This window comes from Molossus molossus, unplaced genomic scaffold, assembly GCF_014108415.1.
Source record: "Molossus molossus isolate mMolMol1 unplaced genomic scaffold, mMolMol1.p scaffold_m16_p_20, whole genome shotgun sequence".
NCBI lineage: Eukaryota > Metazoa > Chordata > Mammalia > Chiroptera > Molossidae > Molossus > Molossus molossus.
This window is the reverse complement of record NW_023425356.1, coordinates 43,500,252-43,520,448: the sequence shown is the minus strand read 5'-3', so window position 1 is coordinate 43,520,448 and position 20,197 is coordinate 43,500,252. Positions and strand designations below refer to the sequence as shown.

The following is a 20,197-nucleotide window of genomic DNA, read 5'->3' as shown; positions in this document are numbered from 1 at the left end:
CAGTGCAGATGGGCACGGGCCCATGGGCCACACTTTGAATAGCACTGCTCTGTGAGGAGCAGATCTACCAATGGCTATAAATTCCTAAGGGTGGACCTCGGGGAGGGAAGACCCTTTGGAAGCTCTTCGAAGTCTCTGCTGTGGTGGGGGTTATGATAGGCAGCTTCCTCCATAATATATTAATTTGCACAAATGTCCCACAACGTTCCAAACTCTAGAAAGTCTTCTCTGAAGGAAATCTTCATCAAAAACCCTGATGCAGAAATGGTTTCTTCTGAAGGTGGCCAAGTTATTGAGAAATCTGTGAGGTGAGCCGTCAGGATGGAGAAGTAGTCAAGTAGCCTGCAAACAGTCAGTGATGCAGACTTTGTGAAAAGATGTACTTTCCTCCTCCCTGAATGTCACTGGTGTTCCTTCCTTTCTGGTGCTGAGTTATATTATCTTTGACTCAAATATGTTTTGAGTTAACATCCCAAGGGGATGCAATAGTGAGAGTCATTCATTCACACTGCTTTGGAGTTTAAGAGAACCGGCTACTTTGGGGCTTCGGATTCGGATTCAGCGCGCATATATTTAAGATTTAGCATGCTAGACACCGTGATGGGGGCCTTTGGTGTTGTCGGCAACAGCAGCTCAGTGAGGTTGATACTTTAATCAAGGTCATTTTATTAGAAATTAAGCCTCAGAGAGGTTAAAGGACTTGCCCATGGTCTGATTCAAAGCTGTGTGTACCGAGTCCAAACACAGTTCTTTTTTCACTGTAGTACACGTTTAGCTGTCTTTCCTGACATCCCATTACCTGCGTTGTGTATTTGTTGTTACTGGGTCCCCCTGGAGAGCGTGTCGCCTACAGTGTCCCTAAGTTCTCATCTGCCTCCGGCCGGCCTTTCAAGAGGACATCTTTGCTTGTACATCACCTGCTTTGTAGTATGTGTCTCTAACAGACATTGACGTTTTCAATGAGATAATAATTACATTTTAATGAAGAACTTTGATTAACTGTAAAACAAGCTGAAGAAGGTGGTGATTTATTAAATAGCCTCAATTTAAGAAAGACTTCTAAATAAAAGATGATAGCCATCAACCGAAGGGAGACAGCAGAAGGAGAAGGTCTCAGATGCAGCGGAAAATATTTAAGCTGACTATACCAAAGGATTTCCTGCTGTGGTTTTGAAAGTTCAGATCAAATGTCCAGGAAAAGATGCTGAGCTTGTTTTCAGATGGACTCGTTGAGAATTAATTCTTGGCAGTGGAGAGATAGGGTCCACGGTGGTCATGACCCCAGGTAACCTCCAGAGAAAAGAATACATAATTCTGAATGTTCTGTTACCTTCACTTATCCATCCAGCACGTATTTGATGAGTTCCTCTTTGGCACTGGGCATTATTCTGAGCACCAGGGATGCAATGGTGAACACGGCAGAAAAGACCCTTTCCTCAGGAAGCTTACATTCTTGTGAAAAGTAAAACAAACAAACAAAAAAGTAGTTGAACAAGGTAATCTTTTTGCAACAAGCCTTATTAGTAAAATACAACAGGTTATTATAGTAGAGTGTGACAGACAGTGGGGATTATTCATTTGTTTCTGGGATCAGGAAGACACCCCTGAAGTCAGAGATAGAACATGCCAGACCCATGGAGGGTCTTGCAGCCCCCAGTAAAGAGCTTGGATTTGAACCAGGGGATGCCAGGGGAGCATCTTAACTGGGGGAGAGGGGTAATATAACTTATTTTGTATTTTAAAAGTCACCCCTTATTTTTCCCCCATGAGGGAAATAGGGGGATTGGGACAAAGGTAGAAACGAAAAGTGAGTTAGGGAGGTAGTTAGGGGCTCCTGAAGGCAGACAGGGTCCAAGCAGGAGACCGGAGGAGGCTGGCCACTGTGACAGCAGTGGACTTGGAGAGCAGATGCTGGGAATCGCTTGCGGGTTGGATCGTTGTTGCAGTAGGATAACGGGGGACTTGGGACGGCTCTTAGCTCGGGCGGTATCATTGACTGAGATGGGAGACCCAAGAGGACGAGCGAGCGAGGGAGAAATCGTTCTGGCCATGTTACGTGTAGATGCCGGCTCCGTGTCCAAGTAGCTGACATCCAGCAGACAGTAGCAGTAACGGGTTTGGAGCTCAGTGATGCGTTGGGGTGGAGATAGACATTCGGTAGCCCTTAGCACAGACAATGTTGAGTCCAGGGGCCTGTTCACATTCCTGCAGGGGAATGGCTAGCGGAGAGGGCCGAGGCCTGCGCCCGGGAATGCCAGTGTTTAGAGAAGCAAAGGAGACTGTGAACCCGAGACGCCTAGGAGGAGAGAATCAGCAAGAACCAAAAAATCCACACGTACCTCCCATCCCCCCGTGAGTCTGTGCACGCTGGATCTGCCCGTCTTCAGCACTGAGACCCCGGGCAGGCGTCACACTCATTCCACTGCACCCGTTCTCTCTTGTTCCCAAATCCGAAACTGCTCTTTGTCCCTGGTTGCCTGTGTGGGGGCTGCAGCTCGTTCAGTTAGTAAACTTTGGTCGAGCAGCCGGTCCATGCCGGGACTGTGGGCGCAACACCGAATAAGGACAGTTCAGCCCAGCCCCCGCCCTCACAGAGCTTCCAGCATGGAGGGTCCCCAACACATGGACGGTGGCAGGGAAGGTAAGTGGTGGAGGTGCAGCTGCTGCTTGTCTGGGCAGGTGTCATTTGGGCCGAGCGGAGTCGCTGTGCTGAGCCTTGATTTTCTGTCTGAGAAATGGAGCGGAGTTTGAGGGCTTTCTGAGGGTGTGACTGAATGGGTGTGTGAATGAACACCCCCATCTGGCCCACCATGGAGACGTCCAAAGGGTCACGAGTGGAAGGGCCTGGCCAGCCCCTCCGTGGTGAGCTCGCTCCCGTGCCTTATCCTACAGGAAGTCCCTACAGTCTTCCCTTCGGGCGTCCTCATCCCCCTCCCCTCAGGTCTCAGCTCCCCTCCTGCTGTCCGCCTTCCCCCTCTGTCCACTCCAGGTCTTCTCTCTGGTTGGGGGGGGCCCAGCCCGAAGCAGAAGAAAGGGCTTGCTTTAACAAGGGGGGATCTTCTGATGCTGAACCAGGACGATTTTACCTTCCGGAGAACCTTTAATGTTTCATCATCTGGGGACGTTGAACAAAGGCTTCCGGGAAATTCAAAGCTCTTTACAAAAGGAAAGTGCCCACGTGTGAAGTGGATGGTGAACTCGCAGTCACGCCCGTGAACACGGCCGCACCGCTCCCCGGGCGCCTCCGAGCCTTTGGGGAGGGCGCCGGCCGCCGAGTGTCTCCCAAAAGAACAGCCGTTTGCTCTCTGTCCAGATCCTCTTTGCTGCTGTAATTAGAGAGCCGTGGGGAGTGGAGAGGGGGAGAAGGAAGAATGCCGAGTGCTCCCACTTCCCGTGGCTCATTCTCCTGCACCACGGGGCTGCGCACCCACTGACATATTGTGACTGAGACACGCACTGTTGTACGCGAGAGAGGGCCGCGTGTGCAGGGGTCCCTTGGCGGTGTCTGTGTGCTGAAGCGAGGGGGCACAGGCTGGCTGGTCATTAAACAGCAGGGGGCCTGAATTCTGTGTTGTAACTCTGTGTCTTTCATGAGTCACGTGGATTCTTTCAGCCTTTAATTTTCCCAGTCTGCAAAACAGGGGTGAAAGTGCGGTCCCGATTCCCTTCTTCTTTCTTTTTTCTTTTTTTTTTTTTTTTTCTTTATTGATTTTAGAGAGAGAGCTAGAAACATCGATGAGAGAGAACATCGACCGGCCGCCTCCTGCATGCCCCCCACTGGGGATCTGGCCCACAACCTGGACATGTGCCCTGACCGGAGATCGAACCCGTGACCTCTTGGTGCATGGGTGGATGCTTAGCCACTGAGCCACACTGGCTGGGCCTGGTGCCCTTCTTCATAGGTTGTGAGGACAAGCACGTGAGAGCTCAGGACTTGGCAGCGTCCCTGGTACAGGCTCTTCCTGCTCGTCCGCTAATGGAAGGACATGGTGAAGTAGTTGGAATGAAATAGGGCAGCATTTAAGAAGACATGAGGACTTTTTTGTTTTGAATTTCACTTGCAGCAATTTCTTCATTACATTTTGCTGAACATCAGTGAGCACCTTTCAAGCACATGCTGACAGGAGAAGGGGGGGGGCGCTGGAGAGAGTCTAGCCGGCTCGGTGTGCTGCTGTCGTCTCATATTCTCAGCCAACACCAACCACAGAGTAGGCGCGCGATAACTTGTATTTGGGAGGCAGAATCGGGAGCTGTGTGTGTGCACGAAGCCTTGATCGTAGGTTGCGTGTATTAGGATGCGTGCTCAGGAGTGGCGGTGATACTGCAGACGTGCTTGGAGCCCCACCCTGTGCTCGGCGCTGCCCTTCCCGTCTGTTCTCCGACTCGGGTCTCACAGCACTCGGAGACGGTCTGGGGCCTGTGCCTATCTTACAGATGAGGAAACTGAGACTCAGAGAGGTTAAGCACTTGCCCCAGCTCCCACCCTAATGGAGCCAGGATTCAAACCCAGTTCAGTTCCATTTCAGAGCTTTTAATCATAGGCTCTCACAGTCTGGATTACAACAACTTCAAGGTTAAAAAGTAAAATCAAAGCTTGGCCGGTATGGCTCAGTGGATTGAGCGCCGTCCCATGGACTGAGAGGACCCGGTTCAATTCCCAGTCAGAGCACATGCCCGGGTTACAGGCTCCATCCCCGGTAGGGGGCGCGCAGGAGGCACCCGATCGATGTCTCTCCCTCACATGGATGTTTCTATCTCTCTCTCCCTTCCTCTCTCTCTAAAAAATCAATCAAAACATGTTTTTTAAAAAAGCCAAAGTGGAAATGTAGTCCAGTTCCATTGTTATCCCCTTTATATTCATTGCCAGGCCTTCCCCTGCACCTGCTCGAACAAATAAATAAGATCCCAGTGTCCGGAAGAGGGAGAGAAAGAAAATGACCGTGTGTTCCCCGTAATCCTAAAAGAGCCTGCCTCTGAGTTCTGATGACTGAAATGTCCCGAGGATGTGCTGTGGCACTGGCTTTGGAACCCAGGGTGAGCGACGCTCAGGTCAGCCGCCACGCTGCAGGCCTGGGACCAGCCAGCCACGTGCTCTCTCTGGCCTCGGATTCCTTGCACGTAACAGGCGAGGCTGGGAGAGGCGATTGCCAGGCCCTCCTCACCTGATACTCTGGTCTGGGGGGCCCGTGGTCTTTCTTCCATTGCTCTGGGTGTCGGTGGAGGAGGGGGTGGGAGACAGCGCTTCACTGCGTTAGGGGAGGGATTTCTCACGGAGGAGCCCTCCCAAGCCCCTGATCTCTAAGGAGGAGGGACCCAGTATGATGCAGAGGTGGGGTTCATGCACCCCTCACCGTCCTGGACGCCTGTCCATCCTGCTTATCAGAGTCAATACTGGATGGCATTTAGAGGACTGCTTCTTTATTGACAGCCTAAGTCTCCTTAAATCCTTTCTGGTACAAGTCAAAGGGTAAGGTGTAAATATGTGTAACACGGCTGGAGTGTGTGACCTTCAGTAAGGTGTTTACCTGCTCGGGGCTGTGTTTGCTCCTCTGAAACATGGGAAAAATACTCCCCGGGCATGTAAGAACTCTGGAAAGCTGTTTAACCCCACCCCATCCTCCAGCCTGTTTCCCAGTGAGACTGACATTAAACCACCGCCAACTCACAATTGCCGATCTGACTTCCCCGTGTCTGTTTGTTTTAGAGCATATAGGCTTAAAGAGGTTCCTCCCTCCCGAAGCAGACATGGTACAGGAAGACTGGTGCACGGTTCCCTTGGGCTCCGAAGATTAGCAGGGATGTGACCATGTGGCCGTTTGTGTGCTTGGCAAAGCCTGTCTGCATGTGTGCCTGTGCGTGCCAGTGTGAGCGTGTGTATATTTATGCCAATGTGTCTGATGAAGCGTACAAGTGTGTACAGGAGTGTGAGTAAACAGACCTTTGAGTCACACAGGCAGCCCATCCTGGCGGGCTTTGTCTTCCTTTTGGTTGCCATGACAGCGGCGAGGGCCTCTGCATCAGTAAACAGAGCTCCCCCTGTGCATTGAATCAGGAGGAAGGGGGCTGGAGCTAGAGGCCGGGCTGGAGCCAAATAGCCCTGCGACAGAGCGTGTCTTGTCAAAGCAGACCTACCAGGACATCCTCCTCACCAGGTCAGCGTGGAGACACCTGCCCGGGAGCCCAGGGGCTGCAGTGACATAACGAGGGCAGGAACTGCAGGCTGGACTCACTCCTGATCCCCGAAAGTTAGTCACCTCATGATAACTTCCAGGCCTGTGAATGACCGAAGTCCCTCCCATCACCCTGTGGACTAAAACCAGTCACTTTGATTTGTCAGATGTGTCAGTGGCTCTGTTATAGATCTATAAGTTCTGTAAATACCAATGAGCTTTAATCGTAACCTACACAGGACTTAAAAGACAACTCCATCCCCCCAAGACACACCCCCAGTCACACATGATAAAAGTGTGGGGTTTTATACCTTGGCTGTGATTATATAATCTAACACTTCGTCTAATTATGGAAAGTATAGACTTGGTTGTGTATCAATAATTGATTGTTACCAATTATGCCTCTCATGTAAACTGCTGGAAAATCAAAGTGGTCAGATATTTAAATCACGAACTAGGATTAAAGAAGAAATTTGTACTTAGCCGTGCAGTACACGGAGATCAGTCTCTTCCTAAGTTCCCATAATTGGAATTTAAAATTTAACAACCCAAACCTCGCATACGGATGTGACAACCGGAACAGAGGCTTGTCTGTGCTCAGCTCCAGCTCACCCTCCTTTTATCTGCGTGAGAGCAGTGTCTCGAGGGGGGGCTGCACGTTAGCCCCTGGGGGAGAAGCAGCAAAAATTATGGACAACAGAATCGGGTAGGAGGTTCTACAGTGCAACTCAGTTTGTTTTCCTCCAGCTTTATTGAGAAAGAACAGGCACATAGCTTTTTATTGGTTTAAGGTATAGTGGCCTGATATATGTATATGTGGTGAAATGATTACATCTATCACTGCATATCGTCAAACATGTTTCTGGTGATGAGAACTCTTAAGATCTACTCTCTCAGCAAATTTCAGTTATTCAATACAGTGTTATCAACTATAATTACCAGGTCAGATGTTAGATTCTCAGACCTTATTCATCTTATAACTGGAAGTTTGTGCCTTTTGATCTCCTTCACACGATTCTCCCATCCCCACCACCCCTCTGGCAGCGGCCAATCTGTTCTCTGTTTCTGTGAGCTCACTTGGTTTAGATTCCATGTACAAATAAGATCATACAGTTCTTGTCCTTTTCTGACTTATTTCATGTCTTCAAGGTCCATCTATGATGTTGCAAATGTCAGGATTTCCTTTTTTTTATGGCTGAATAGTGTATATATTCCATCAGTGGACATTTAGTTTGTTTCTGTGTCTTGGCTATTGTAAATAATGTTGCAGTGAATGTTCTTTTTGAATTAGAATTTTAATTATTTTTTGGATATATACCCAGAAGTGGGATTGCTGGATCCTATGGTAGTTCTGTTTTTAATTTTTTGAGGGATTCCATACTGTTTCCCATAGTGGCTGCACCAATTTGCATTCCCACCAATAGTGCCCAAGGGTTCCCTTTTCTCCACATCCTCACCAGCATTTGTTACCACTTGTCCTTTTGAGAATATCCACTCTAGCAGGTGGGAGGCGACACCTCATTGTGGTTTTGATTTGCGTTTCCCTGATGATGACTGAGGTTTAGCACGGTCTCATGCACCTGTTGGCTGTCTGTGTGTTCTTTGGAAAAATGTCTATTCAGTTCCTCTGCCCATTTCTAATCAGATTCTTTTTATTTTTTGCTATTGACTTGTGTGAGTTCTTTATATATTTCAGGTAATAACCCCTTCTTATATATATCATTTGTGAATATTTGCTCCGATTTCTTATGTTGCCTTTCCACTGGATCATTCTCCAGTGTCTTACATCGATGGGAATGGAGCCGATGAAAAGGAGCTGGTTACTCCTGCTCTCACCCTAAGCCAAGAGGACTTCGGGGCCATGACTACTGTTCTGCTGACAGCCAGGTTCTCTCCTTCTAAACTTCCTGATGCTTTATCTAAGGGAGCTGGGTAAACTGGGATATTTGGAGGGCCTCTCTGGGAGGCACCTACCTTTCAATACGAACTTTGGCAGTGGTTATCTGAATGACCCAGTGTAATAATGGTCATGCGCTTTATCTTTGTAAAAGCATCATCATCTGAATGGCCCCCAGGATCCTCTGGGAAGAGGAGAGAGTACTCTGATCCTCTGGAAAGAGGAGGAGACCAGTTAGACGGACATGCTTCCCTTTCCCGAGTCACCAGAGTGGGGGAGACGTTGTTCTAAGGTCAGTGTAGTCAGTTACTTTTTTTTTTCCTCATCCGAGGACATTTTTCCATTTTTTGCTCAGACAGTGTGGGAGGGAGGGGAGGAGAGGGGAGGGGAGGGAGGGAGAGAGAGAGAGAGAGAGAGAGAGAGAGAGAAACATCGATGTGAAAGGGACACATCGAGTGGCCTCTCGCACGACCTACCAGGGCCGGGGACAAACTGCAACCGAAGTACGTGCCCTTAGCGGGAACCGAACTTGGGTCTCTCTGGACCGCAGGCCGATGCTCTAACCGCTGAGCCAAACCGGCCAGGGCATCAGTTACTTTTGACAGGTAGTGGAACTGACTGTTGCTTGTCCCTGTTCTCTCTAGAATGCAACATGTGTATAAATAGATGAGGACTGTGGTATGGATACAAAAATCAAGCAGTACATCACTAGCTTGACTAATGCTATGAATTTTACACTAGGTCTTTATTAACCCAACACAGAACAATGGATTGTCATACTGCTTCTCTATTAAAAAGACAGTCCTTTTAGAGAAAAACACAAACACTCTTGCTTTTATATCCTTATTTTCCACAACCTTAGGCTGAAACAAAATCCCTGTTGTAGATTAAAAAAAAATTTTTTTTTCCTTTTTATTGATTTTAGAGTGAGAGGAATTGAGAGGGAGAGATAGATACATCGATGAGAGAGAACATTGATTGGCCGCCTCCTGCATGCCCCCCACTGGGGATCAGGCCCACAACCTGGGCATGTGCCCTGACTGGGAATCAAACCGGCACCCTCTTGGTGCATGGGTCAATGCTCAACCACCGAGCCACACCGGCCAGACTAGATGTTAAAGGTTGACGTCTAGGCAGCAGAGGAGACAGCTGAGGCATCATGCAAACAGCGCTCAACCTGGAATCAGACGGCATTCAGTTGAATCCTGGCTAATTGGGTGATCCGGGACAAGAACCTTTCTGAATCTCCAGGGTGTTTGCAAATATAAGTGAACTAATAATTTACATGAAATTAAAAAATTCACAAGTGTGTGTTATAGGAATGTTAGCTATTCTTAATATGTGCCTTCCGTGATCTGTGGAATCTGCTGTAATACGGGGCCCTGGATTCACCTTCAGAGGTCCTCGTTGGAATGCCGTTCGGTGGAGGCTGCTGGGCCTCAGGGAGCCTGCAGACCAGTCGGGAGATGAGCGTGGGCACAAACAACGGTGACAGCAAGGGACGGAGGAGAGTGTCAGGAAAGATGCTGGTGCCAGATTTTCTGCCCTAGGCTCCTTGGAAAAACGGAAAAGGGCCACCCGATAAACATGATACAGAAGCCCCCGCCCCCACACGGTTCTTCCCCTGCTGGGGTGCGTCTGCTGCGAGGCGCTGTCCCCATCGGTACACATTCTTTGTTTACTCCCTTTAGCCAAGAAGCTTCTTGAAAAGCCCAGGCCCGTGCTCTGAGCAAAATCTGGGCTCGTGAGCCCCGCAAAGATGCCAGGTGGGAGGGTGGGGGAACCGAGGTTCTGCGATGACAGAGAGAGCAGGGAAGCCGGCGGGCGAGACCGGAGCCAGGAAACTGCCACGTACAAGGGAGGCTGGCCTGGGATTGTTGGCCTGTCCCACCGGAAATCAAGGACATTCCTGGGGCCAGCTAGAGACCACGCACTGCATACTTTATCGACGAGTTCTGCGGAGATTTTAGCGGAGCCAAAGAGAAACGGGTGGCAGTGTCCAGGAGTCACCTGGCAACTAGTCATTCCCACAGACTCGCCTGGCTCACTTTGGGTCAGTGCACAGGGGCGTGTGCCTTCGTTTAGGCCTTTGGGGCCCAGGGCAGAGCTAGCAGTGTGCTCCCCAAGTCAGCCTGGATACTTTTCATTAATAAAACAATCCATTGCCCGGCCGGTGTGGCTCAGCGGATTGAGTGTCATCCCATGGACTGAGAGGTCCCAGTTCGATTCCCAGTCAGGGCACGTGCCCAGTTGCAGGCTCGATTCCCAGTGGGTGGCCTGCAGGAGGCAGCCGATCCATGTTTCTCTCTCACATCAATGTTTCTACCTCTTTCCCGTCCTCTCTCTCTAAAAACTCAATAAAATCACTTAGAAAAACAGTCTATTGAGCGTATACTGTTCCAGGCCTGTGCCCGGGAAGACACAAAGACAGACACCATGCTTTCACAGAGAGGACAGAGTCGCACGTTCAGCTCACACAGTGAAGGTCTGGCTGGACAGTGGGCTGGACAGACGTGGAGAAAGGTAGAGGGAGGCCAGAGGACTAAGGAAGTGGCGGGAGCGCGGGGGCGGGGCACTAAACGGAGCAGGTGACATTTCCGCCTGGCCTCGAAGGAGGATTGTCACAGACTCGGGCGAGGGGAGGGGTTCCTGGCAGAGACGCAGTGGGCACCAAGCCTTGAAGGGCTGGGCTGCCCTTCGGGAAGGTGGGAAGTGTCTGTGGTCGGAGCCCCCGGAGGTGGGCAGCCGCGGGCGAGGGATGGATGAGAGGGATGGATGAGAGGGATGGATGAGAGGGATGGATGAGAGGGATGGATGAGAGGGATGGATGAGAGGGATGGATGAGAGGGATGGATGCGAGGGATGGATGCGAGGGATGGATGAGAGGGATGGATGAGAGGGATGGATGAGAGGGATGGATGAGAGGGATGGATGAGAGGGATGGATGAGAGGGATGGATGCGAGGGATGGATGCGAGGGATGGATGCGAGGGATGGATGCGAGGGATGGATGCGAGGGATGGATGCGAGGGATGGATGCGAGGGATGGATGCGAGGGATGGATGAGAGGGATGGATGAGAGGGATGGATGAGAGGGATGGATGAGAGGGATGGATGATAGGGATGGATGAGAGGGATGGAGGGATGGATGCGAGGGATGGATGCGAGGGATGGATGCGAGGGATGGATGCGAGGGATGGATGCGAGGGATGGATGCGAGGGATGGATGCGAGGGATGGATGCGAGGGATGGATGCGAGGGATGATGCGAGGGATGGATGCGAGGGATGGATGCGAGGGATGGATGCGAGGGATGGATGCGAGGGATGGATGCGAGGGATGGATGCGAGGGATGGATGCGAGGGATGGATGCGAGGGATGGATGCGAGGGATGGATGCGAGGGATGGATGAGAGGGATGGATGAGAGGGATGGATGAGAGGGATGGATGAGAGGGATGGATGCGAGGGATGGATGCGAGGGATGGATGAGAGGGATGGATGAGAGGGATGGATGCGAGGGATGGATGCGAGGGATGGATGCGAGGGATGGATGCGATGGATTGATGCGAGGGATGGATGCGAGGGATGGATGCGAGGGATGGATGCGAGGGATGGATGCGAGGGATGGATGCGAGGGATGGATGCGAGGGATGGATGCGAGGGATGGATGCGAGGGATGGATGCGAGGGATTGATGCGAGGGATGGATGCGAGGGATGGATTGCGAAGGGATGGATGCGAGGGATGGATGCGAGGGATGGATGCGAGGGATGGATGAGAGGGATGGATGAGAGGGATGGATGCGAGGGATGGATGCGAGGGATGGATGCGAGGGATGGATGCGAGGGATGGATGCGAGGGATGGATGCGAGGGATGGATGCGAGGGATGGATGCGAGGGATGGATGCGAGGGATGGATGCGAGGGATGGATGCGAGGGATGGATGCGAGGGATGGATGAGAGGGATGGATGAGAGGGATGGATGAGAGGGATGGATGAGAGGGATGGATGAGAGGGATGGATGAGAGGGATGGATGAGAGGGATGGATGAGAGGGATGGATGAGAGGGATGGATGAGAGGGATGGATGAGAGGGATGGATGAGAGGGATGGATGAGAGGGATGGATGAGAGGGATGGATGAGAAGGATCCGGATCCGGCCGCGAGACACCTTGAAGGCCCGTTCGCTGTGTGCACCTCACTTAGCAGCAGGCAGAGGAGGCTGCGGAGGGGAGGGTTAGAACCGGAAGAAGATGGAATTTAGAAGCTCCGAGGGTCCTGGTCGTCTTCGTGGCTATGTTCTTGGACACGTGCCCCCACAAAGGGGCACTTGGCGCCCCCTTGGATTCAGTTTTCTGAGCTGGAACGTGGAGGTGGTGGTGATCTGCCCCAGATGCTAAAGGATTACTGTGTCCTGGTCCCAGCCTCCTTAAAGTCCCCTTTCGGAAGGTCTTGCTCGAAAGCTCCCTGGAGTCCCCCAGAGCATAGCTGACAAGTGAAGACTCGTACACGTGAAGCAGCGTAGAAAACAACAAACAGATGCGCCCCTGGGCAGATGTGGGGCAGGAGGGGGCTGGGCTCATAGTGCAGAGGGTCTGGACTCCAGTCCCGGCTTCACCTCTTAAACCTGAACAGGTTGTTTAACTTCTCAATTGAGGATGAAAATGCATGTCCTGCCTTCTTCTCCGAAGGACTGTAAAGACTAAATGAGGAAAATATACAGAGGTGCTTGAAAATCAGAAAGCGTTCCCCAAACATTCCTCGCCGTAGTTATCAGTTTACATTTGGAAGCGATCGGATCCGACATGTGTTTTTGAAAGATGATTCTAACAGCTGTGAGATGGAGGAAATGAAGGGGGGAGAGGCAGGTGGTTGAGACACCAGGTAGGCGCTGCTGTCGTGGTCCAGGCAGGAGAGGACGGGGTCCTGGAACCAGACAGTGCGGATGAAGACGGAGGGTGGACCTGGTGTCCTTCTGAAGACAGAACCTACAGAAAATGAGCGCTGATGAGTGGGAGGGATCCAGAGACGATGAGGAGCCAATGGTAAGAACTTGGTAGAAGGTGATGCCATATACGAAGCCAGCCCCTTGTCACTTTCTGATTGTTGAAACCTATAAACAGAAGTGGGGAAAGGGGGTACCTCAGGGTTTGAATTGTTACCTTGTCATTCACTGGCCCTGGCACTCACTTTGACCCTCCCCCTTCATCCTCTACGGCACCCTTGGTAGAACCCACTGAACCTGAAGCCATTGTGCCTTGTACCCATGTCCTCAGCCTGACTGTGACCACCATGAGGTGTCTGTGCCAAGAACTCCATCTCTACGTTGGCAGAAGGGACCAGATGAGGTCCCTCCCATTCGCCTGCACAGGGCCGGGAGCATGTCCCTCAGCCCTGGCTCATCTCTTCCTCCCTGGACATGAGGGAGTAGCTGGCAGGACCCACAGTGGGTGCTGGACTTCTTCCTCTTCTAGGGGCACCTCTTTGTTAACAGGGAGCCCTTGACAGCACCCTGGCAGAGGAGAGTGCCTGAGCTAGGGCTGGGCGGTGCTACTCTAGGAGGGACATTCTTGCTGGAACGGTGTTTGGTGACGGGAAGGGCATTGGTAGAGGTGGTTTCTGGAGGGACCGATTCACAAGTGACTCTTTCTTGATCCCCATTTGCTCGCCCATTGAGTTGGATCGTCTTCCTGTCTGCAGGCCGCCCTCATGCCCCTTCTCTTCCTTTCCCATGGGGCTTTACTCTTGTTGTCGTGTGCCACAGTGTGGCTCTGGTCCCCTGTGCCTGCAGTGGACTCTGTCTTCTCCTTGACCCTCACCTTGGCTTTCCCGGTCCCATTAGCTCCCTTCCGCCCCACCCCACCTGCCCCGTCTTCCTCCTAGAGTCCTCCTTCTCTTGGTCCTTTTCTTATTTCTCCTCCACCAGCCATCTTCAACTAGCATTTCAGCCCTTCAATGCCATCGGCCTTCAGTGACAGCCATTATTGAGCACCACAGCATGCAGGAGCCTGAGGGAACACAGCCTTCTGGTTAGCGATCAGGTTCCAGCAAGTTACTTCCTCCTGAGCCTTGTTTCCTTATCTGTTCGGCAAGAATTGTAGTAGCGCTGGCTTCATAGGGCTGTTATGAGGACTGAATGAGTTAGTGGGTGTGAAGAGCTTCATACAGGGCTGGCGTGTCATGAGTGGTCAGCATGCAGTAATCATTTGTGTAATTCAGAATGTCGAGAGTAGCTCTGCCCCTCGGAGGGCTGGGGGCCTCCATTGTAGCTGGGGACATGGAGCGTGTAGCATTTGGAGACCTGGTTTGTCGCCGGACTCACAGAACACCTTTCCAGACAGAGCGGCGGAAGGTGTTGGTGCTGATTGCAATGGAGCCGCTCTGGGTAGATTCCTGCATGAGGCCGAAGGAGGAACGTGTCTGAGCGACCTTTGAAGGTGGTCACAGACGCAGCCCGGGACCCAGGAAAGGGGAAGCGGGGTGCCCGGAGGTGCCTGCTGAACCTCTCTCCTCCTCGCTTCGCCCTTTGTCCGAGTCATGACACTGCCCAAACCCGGTGAATCGTGCCCTCCTTGTCCGCAGGGAGTTTGCCAAGGAGAGGGAGCGCGTGGAGAACCGCCGGGCTTTCATGAAGCTGCGGCGCCAGCAGCAGATCGAGCGGGAGCTGAACGGGTACCGCGCCTGGATCGACAAAGCGGGTAAGGCCGGCGGGGCAGCGGGCTGCACGGGCGTCGGGGGCCTCCCCGCCGCTCGCCCCCAGTGCTCCAGGCAAAGGGCAGCCTGGACCAGGGCAGAGAGAAGCTCTGGGTGCCTCGTTCGCTCTGGGGTTCCCTGTGGGTCCCACTTTCCTTTATCTGGCATCTAATAGTCCCTGTCCTTCGATGAAACACCTTCACGAGACCCGCATTTTAGGAAGGTGCTCTCAGTCAGAGGGAACGTAACCCAGTGCTGGAGCTGAGCGTGGGCCGGTAACATTTCATACCACTGCTACTACGACAGCTACTACTAATAACGACAACCGTCATTGCGCAGTATTCACTGGGATGCCCTTTGTGCCAGGCCCCGTTCCAGGCCCCTGGGTAAAGCTCTCCTCTGGCGGAGCTCACGGCCTCCAGGTGGGAGGCAGCAGCGAGCAGGACAGTACAGCAGTCACCCTTCAGAAGGTGATGAGTGCAAAGAGACCCAGGAGGGGCCTGGGGTGTAGGGGAAGTGGCGGTTTTAGCTAGAGGGGTCGGGGTACACCTGTCTGCGAGACATCTGAAAGAGATGAGGGGCGAGCCACGGGGAGGCCTGGGGGAGGAGCACTCCAGCGCCCAGGCTCCAGGGTCAGCAGGGGGTGAGCCAGGATTGGGGGACAGGAGGGAGCCTGTGAGGGCGGTCAGGGGGTGGGCAGCGGATCCGGCATGACCAGCGCTGTAAGCGTGAGTGAGGCCAGGACCACTGCAGCGTTTTGAACAGAGGAGGACGAGCTCTGATGCAAGGACCCGAACAGGCGGTAGGCGGACAAGGCCAGGAGCAGGGCGGCCGTTGCGAGGCCATCCCAGTAAGCCAGGGACTCAATGACGGTGAGGACTGGTGCTGCCTGTTCCCCGAGCTGTCACCACTTCCTCCCTCTGTGGCTCCTGCATCAGAAAGGACCCTTGCCACCCTGGCCGGTTTGGCTCAGCGGTTAGAGCGTCCGCCTGCGGTCTGGAGAGACCTGGGTTCGGTTCCCGCTAAGGGCACGTACCTCGGTTGCAGTTTGTCCCCAGCCCTGGTTGGTCGTGCGGGTGGCAGCCAATAGATGTGTCCCTTTCACATTGATGTTTCCCTCTCTCTCTCTTCCTCTCTCTCCCTCCCACTCTGTCTGTACAAAAAATGGAAAAATGTCCTCGGATGAGGATAAAAAAAAAAAAAGAAAGGACCCTTGCCTGGCCCTGAGTATAGGTCCAAACCTACCAAGATTACACGGTCCCACAGAGCCACCGGATCAAGCTGGACCATGACTGTGCATGGGGGACCCCGGTCACCCCGTCGAGGTCAGGAAAAGGAAAAGGCTATATGTGTTCGCCTGGCTCTTTGAAAGGCTGGATTGCCTCATTTTCTTCCTGAGCAGAGAGTAGATTTTTTTTTTTTTTGGGTACGTGCCCCTAGCGGGAACCGAATCCGGAACTCTCTGGTCCACAGGCTGACACTCCAACCGCTGAGCCAAACCGGCCAGGGTGAGAGTAGAGTTTTTAAATAAAAAATGACACGCAGTCAGCACCTCTTCTCGATGCCTGGTGGGAAGCACAGCGCAATGCGAGGTCTCCAGGGGAAAGGTGCAGGGTGACCTGATGCTTAGTGCCTGAGCCGTATTCGTCCAGAAGAGCCCTGGAATGAGGCCAGGACAGTGGTCCTACCCACCGGCTCGCAGAGCTCTCTCCGCTCTGGGGTCCACTTGATGATCGTAGGGGTGAGAGAGTGTGATGGGAAACACTGTTTCAGACCGGCTCCGGGGGACCGGCTGCGTGTCTCTGCCTCCTCTGGCAGCCTGGGCCATGCACCTGGACGGCACTTCTTTTGCCCGTTCCCCTCGGACCCTCCCCTCTTCCCAGAATGGTAACTCAGCCTTCCTGAGCAGCTTAGCTGCCGGGCCAGGCAGGCAGCATGAAGTCCCAACGGTCATTGGCGTCCTGGGCGGAGGAGCCATCTGACAGACCAGCCTAGCAAGTGGGCTGGCGCCAAGGCTGGGAAGGAGCCCTCGCCCTCTCCACGGGTTCAGGGGGCCTGGGATGCCGCTGTGTGTGGCTCTGCCTTTCAGATCCACGCGGGAGGGTGAGGCTGCGCTTCCTCCCAGTTGGCAGAGCCGGCTCTCCTTCTAAGAACAGAGCCGCACGCGGCGTCACCTGTGCTTCCGGGCCCTTCCCTTCGCCATGGAGCCCCAGTGAATCAGACATATGGGTTACATTTCCCTGGAAAGACACGTTCCAAAGGAACTTGGCAAAAGGCATTGGGGGAGGGGTGGTTTCAGCACATCCAGAGCCCTCAGCGCTTCCCGGAGATGCTCAGCAGCTCCACACACTTCCCTCCACTTTCGGGGTCCTCGGACCTGCTCACCCCAAAGCCCAGACACTGTACACAGCCGACAAGACTCCGGCTGAGGTCACGCGGGTTGCTCCGAGGCATTTTAATGAGGACCTATTTTAAAAGGGTGCCCTCAAACTGTACAGTCCAATGACTTTAAAACCCTCTTTGTCTGCCGGAGCACCCGCCAGTAATTCTTAACCTGTTAACTTAGAGCTTCGCCCGAGGCTATACTTAAAAAAGAAAGCTAAACATCAGGGCTTGGTATAATGGCCATCCTTCGTGTACCCTCTGAGCCTCAAAATGCCCCCCTCCCTGGGAAATGCATTCATTTATATGCAGGTGGAATTGCGGTAATGACTTTACCCTCTTCTGCTTGCCCTTGAACTTGTTACAAGTGCTTAAATGAAACCATCCTTCAACAGGGCCTGCTGCAGGCTCACCCCGCAGCTGGGATCCTCCGCACGTACTGCTTAGGTCTCCGAACCGGCCCGTTACAGGCCGAGTGAGGGCCAAGTAGGGGACCCTGCATCCCACCAGACCTGGGCTATTTTGTTGGCAGGTTTGAAGGGAAGCTAGCGAGGCTTATTCTGACAAGTCTTAGAAAATAGTGTCCCGCCCACGATGGCACCTCTGGAACACGGGGCTGCTCCTGGGGGGCCACGGGACCGGTGGTTCTTTTGCAAGCACCAGCCACCAGAGGTATCGCTCCAACGCAGCCAGTCCTGCCGTTCTCCGACACACGTCACCCAGCAGTTCAGTTCTGACCCTGAACACCACCCGGCTTCGTGCACACCCCACAGCTGGAAGGCTCCGTCCCGCAAGCCTGCCCCCACGCAGAGGCCAGCCACAAGCAGAGTGCCTCAGCGACCACAAAGTCAGAGGGTCCCAGGTTTGAAAATTCGCCAGAACAACTTCCAGAGCTCAGGGAACCCGATACTTCCTCCTGCCAGCTCTTATGAAGGGTACAACGCAGAAACAGCCAGAGGAGAGAGAGAGCTCGGAGTGCGGGGCAGAGTTGGGGGCACGGAACTGCCGTGTCTCCAGATGGGCCGTCCTCTCAGGATCGTGGTGTGCTCACCGACCCAGAAGCTCCCTGAGCCCCGCTGTTTAGTCTTCTGAAGGCCCCGTCACATTGGCACGATTGATGACATCACTGGCCATTGATGATTGATTCACCTCCAGCCACGCTTCCTTCCCGGGAGGTGGGAGGGGGAGGGGCTGCCAACTGTCCTCCGCTAATCCTGAGGTTGGTTTTTAGGTTACCAGCCCCCATTCTTCAGCTGTCTCGGCCTCCCCCACAATGAGTCATTTCATTTGGTACAAAAAAAAACAACAGTCAATTCCAAGGGTTTTAAGAGTTCTTTGCTGGTAACAGAGTCTGCTGTCACGGGGACACATTCAGGATGGGCCGAGCCTGGTCAGCTCGAGCTTGCTCAGCGAGGCAGGTGGAGGCGGGGATGGGGGAAGCCAGCCCTCCAGCCCCCCGCCTCTTCCTGCGAGAGCCCGGGCATGTCCTCTGCCCTCTCCTCGCAGGGCAGACGGTCCAGGGCCCAAAACACAGCCCCCTCTCCCGAGTGAGTGAGCCCGAGGAACTAAGGAAGCTCCCATCACTAGGAAAGGTTTAGGGGGCTAGGAGGGACCAGAACCTGGGTGGAAGAAAAATCAGAAATGGGAATGTTTCGTTCCTATCCATTGTTAGGGGGTTTTAGTTAAAAAGACCATCTCTCCCTCTCGTGAGGGTCCTCCCCAACAAGCATCTCAGACTCTGCTGGATTTTACCAATCATCCCCCACACACCTGCTCACCGAGGACGCCCTCCTGTTCTGAGGTGTGTCGGGAGCTCTCTGTGACCTTCGTGGCTTTTCTGCTGCTGGTGCTCGGGACCAACTCCCAGCCCTTGGTCCCGTCTCTGTTGCTCTGGAGTCATAGGCCTCCCTGAGGGATTTTCATGTTGCAAACTAATTCGCCATGTACTAATAACTGACTAAACCATTGTTTCCGTGTAGAAGAAGTCATGCTTGCCGAAGAAAATAAAAATGCCGGGACGTCAGCCTTGGAAGGTAAGGCTCCTGCCAACGCTCCCTTCCCTCGCAGGGCCCCCTCTTGATCAAAAGAGGAGAAAGAAAGAAAAGAGGGGTGCTCTGGGATTTGAAGCCAGAGTCTCTCTGTCATGAAATCCCTCGTGCTTTATAAGGAAAGGAATTGAGTCACAGACTTGATACTTTTTAAAGTGATGAAAACCAAATCCAAAAGGTACTTGGTTTCAGGGCGTGTCATTGATCACATGAAATAAAAAAGTCCCTCGCCCTGGCCGGTTTGGCTCAGCGGTTAGAGCGTCGGCCTGCAGTCCGGTGAGACCCGGGTTCAGTTCCCGCTAAGGGCACGTACCTCGGTTGCAGTTTGTCCCCGGCCCTGGTTGGTCATGCAGGTGGCAGCCACTCGATGTGTCCCTTTCACGTCGATGTTTCTCTCTCTCTCTCTCTTCCTCTCTCCCCCTCCCACTCTATCTGAACAAAAGAAAAATGGAAAAATGTCTTCAGGTGAGGATTCAAAACAAAACAAAACAAAAAACACGTCCCTCATACAACCCATGGCATGGAAAGCGATTGTCTTTGGAAAGCTGTGGGGATCCTCTTGGGGCCACTTCCATTCCCAGGACGTGGCCTCTAGACGTTGGTGGCTTCTGCAGCCCTGGCTCAGCCGATTCAGGCAGTGGCCCGTGTCACAGAGGCCTCTGGCCCACGGGCCCAGTTTGAGCAGACCACCTGGTTGTGCGTGTTCTCACCTGCTCCCTCCCCCGGTGCAGTGCTTCGAAGGGCCACCATCAAGCGCAGCCGCACGGAGGCCATGACGCGGGACTCCAGCGACGAGCACTGTGTCGATATCTCCTCCGTGGGTGAGTGGACCGGTGAGGTCTTTCACTTCTCCGAATCTCCCATAAAAAACCACGAGCCTGTCCTTTGGGAAACACCACAGGAAGAAGAGAATCCACAGAATCCAGAACCCAGAGGTGTCATTAGAGACAGGTGTGGGACTCTAAACACATGACGACTTGGAAAAAAAAATGGACCGGGGGACACTGTTT

The 20,197-nt window shown here is 53.0% G+C and overlaps 1 protein-coding gene across 3 annotated transcripts in view; it reads left to right on the top strand.

Moving 5' to 3' along the window:
- CACNA1E (calcium voltage-gated channel subunit alpha1 E) overlaps positions 1–20,197 on the top strand; it is a 281,976-nt gene that overhangs the window by 181,402 nt on the left and 80,377 nt on the right. For all 3 annotated transcript variants that reach the window (XM_036272405.1, XM_036272404.1, XM_036272403.1), the window contains exons 8-10: positions 14,647–14,762; positions 19,119–19,172; positions 19,919–20,008. In XM_036272405.1, coding sequence (XP_036128298.1) covers positions 14,647–14,762; positions 19,119–19,172; positions 19,919–20,008 — 260 coding nt within the window. The remainder of the gene's footprint in view (positions 1–14,646; positions 14,763–19,118; positions 19,173–19,918; positions 20,009–20,197) is intronic.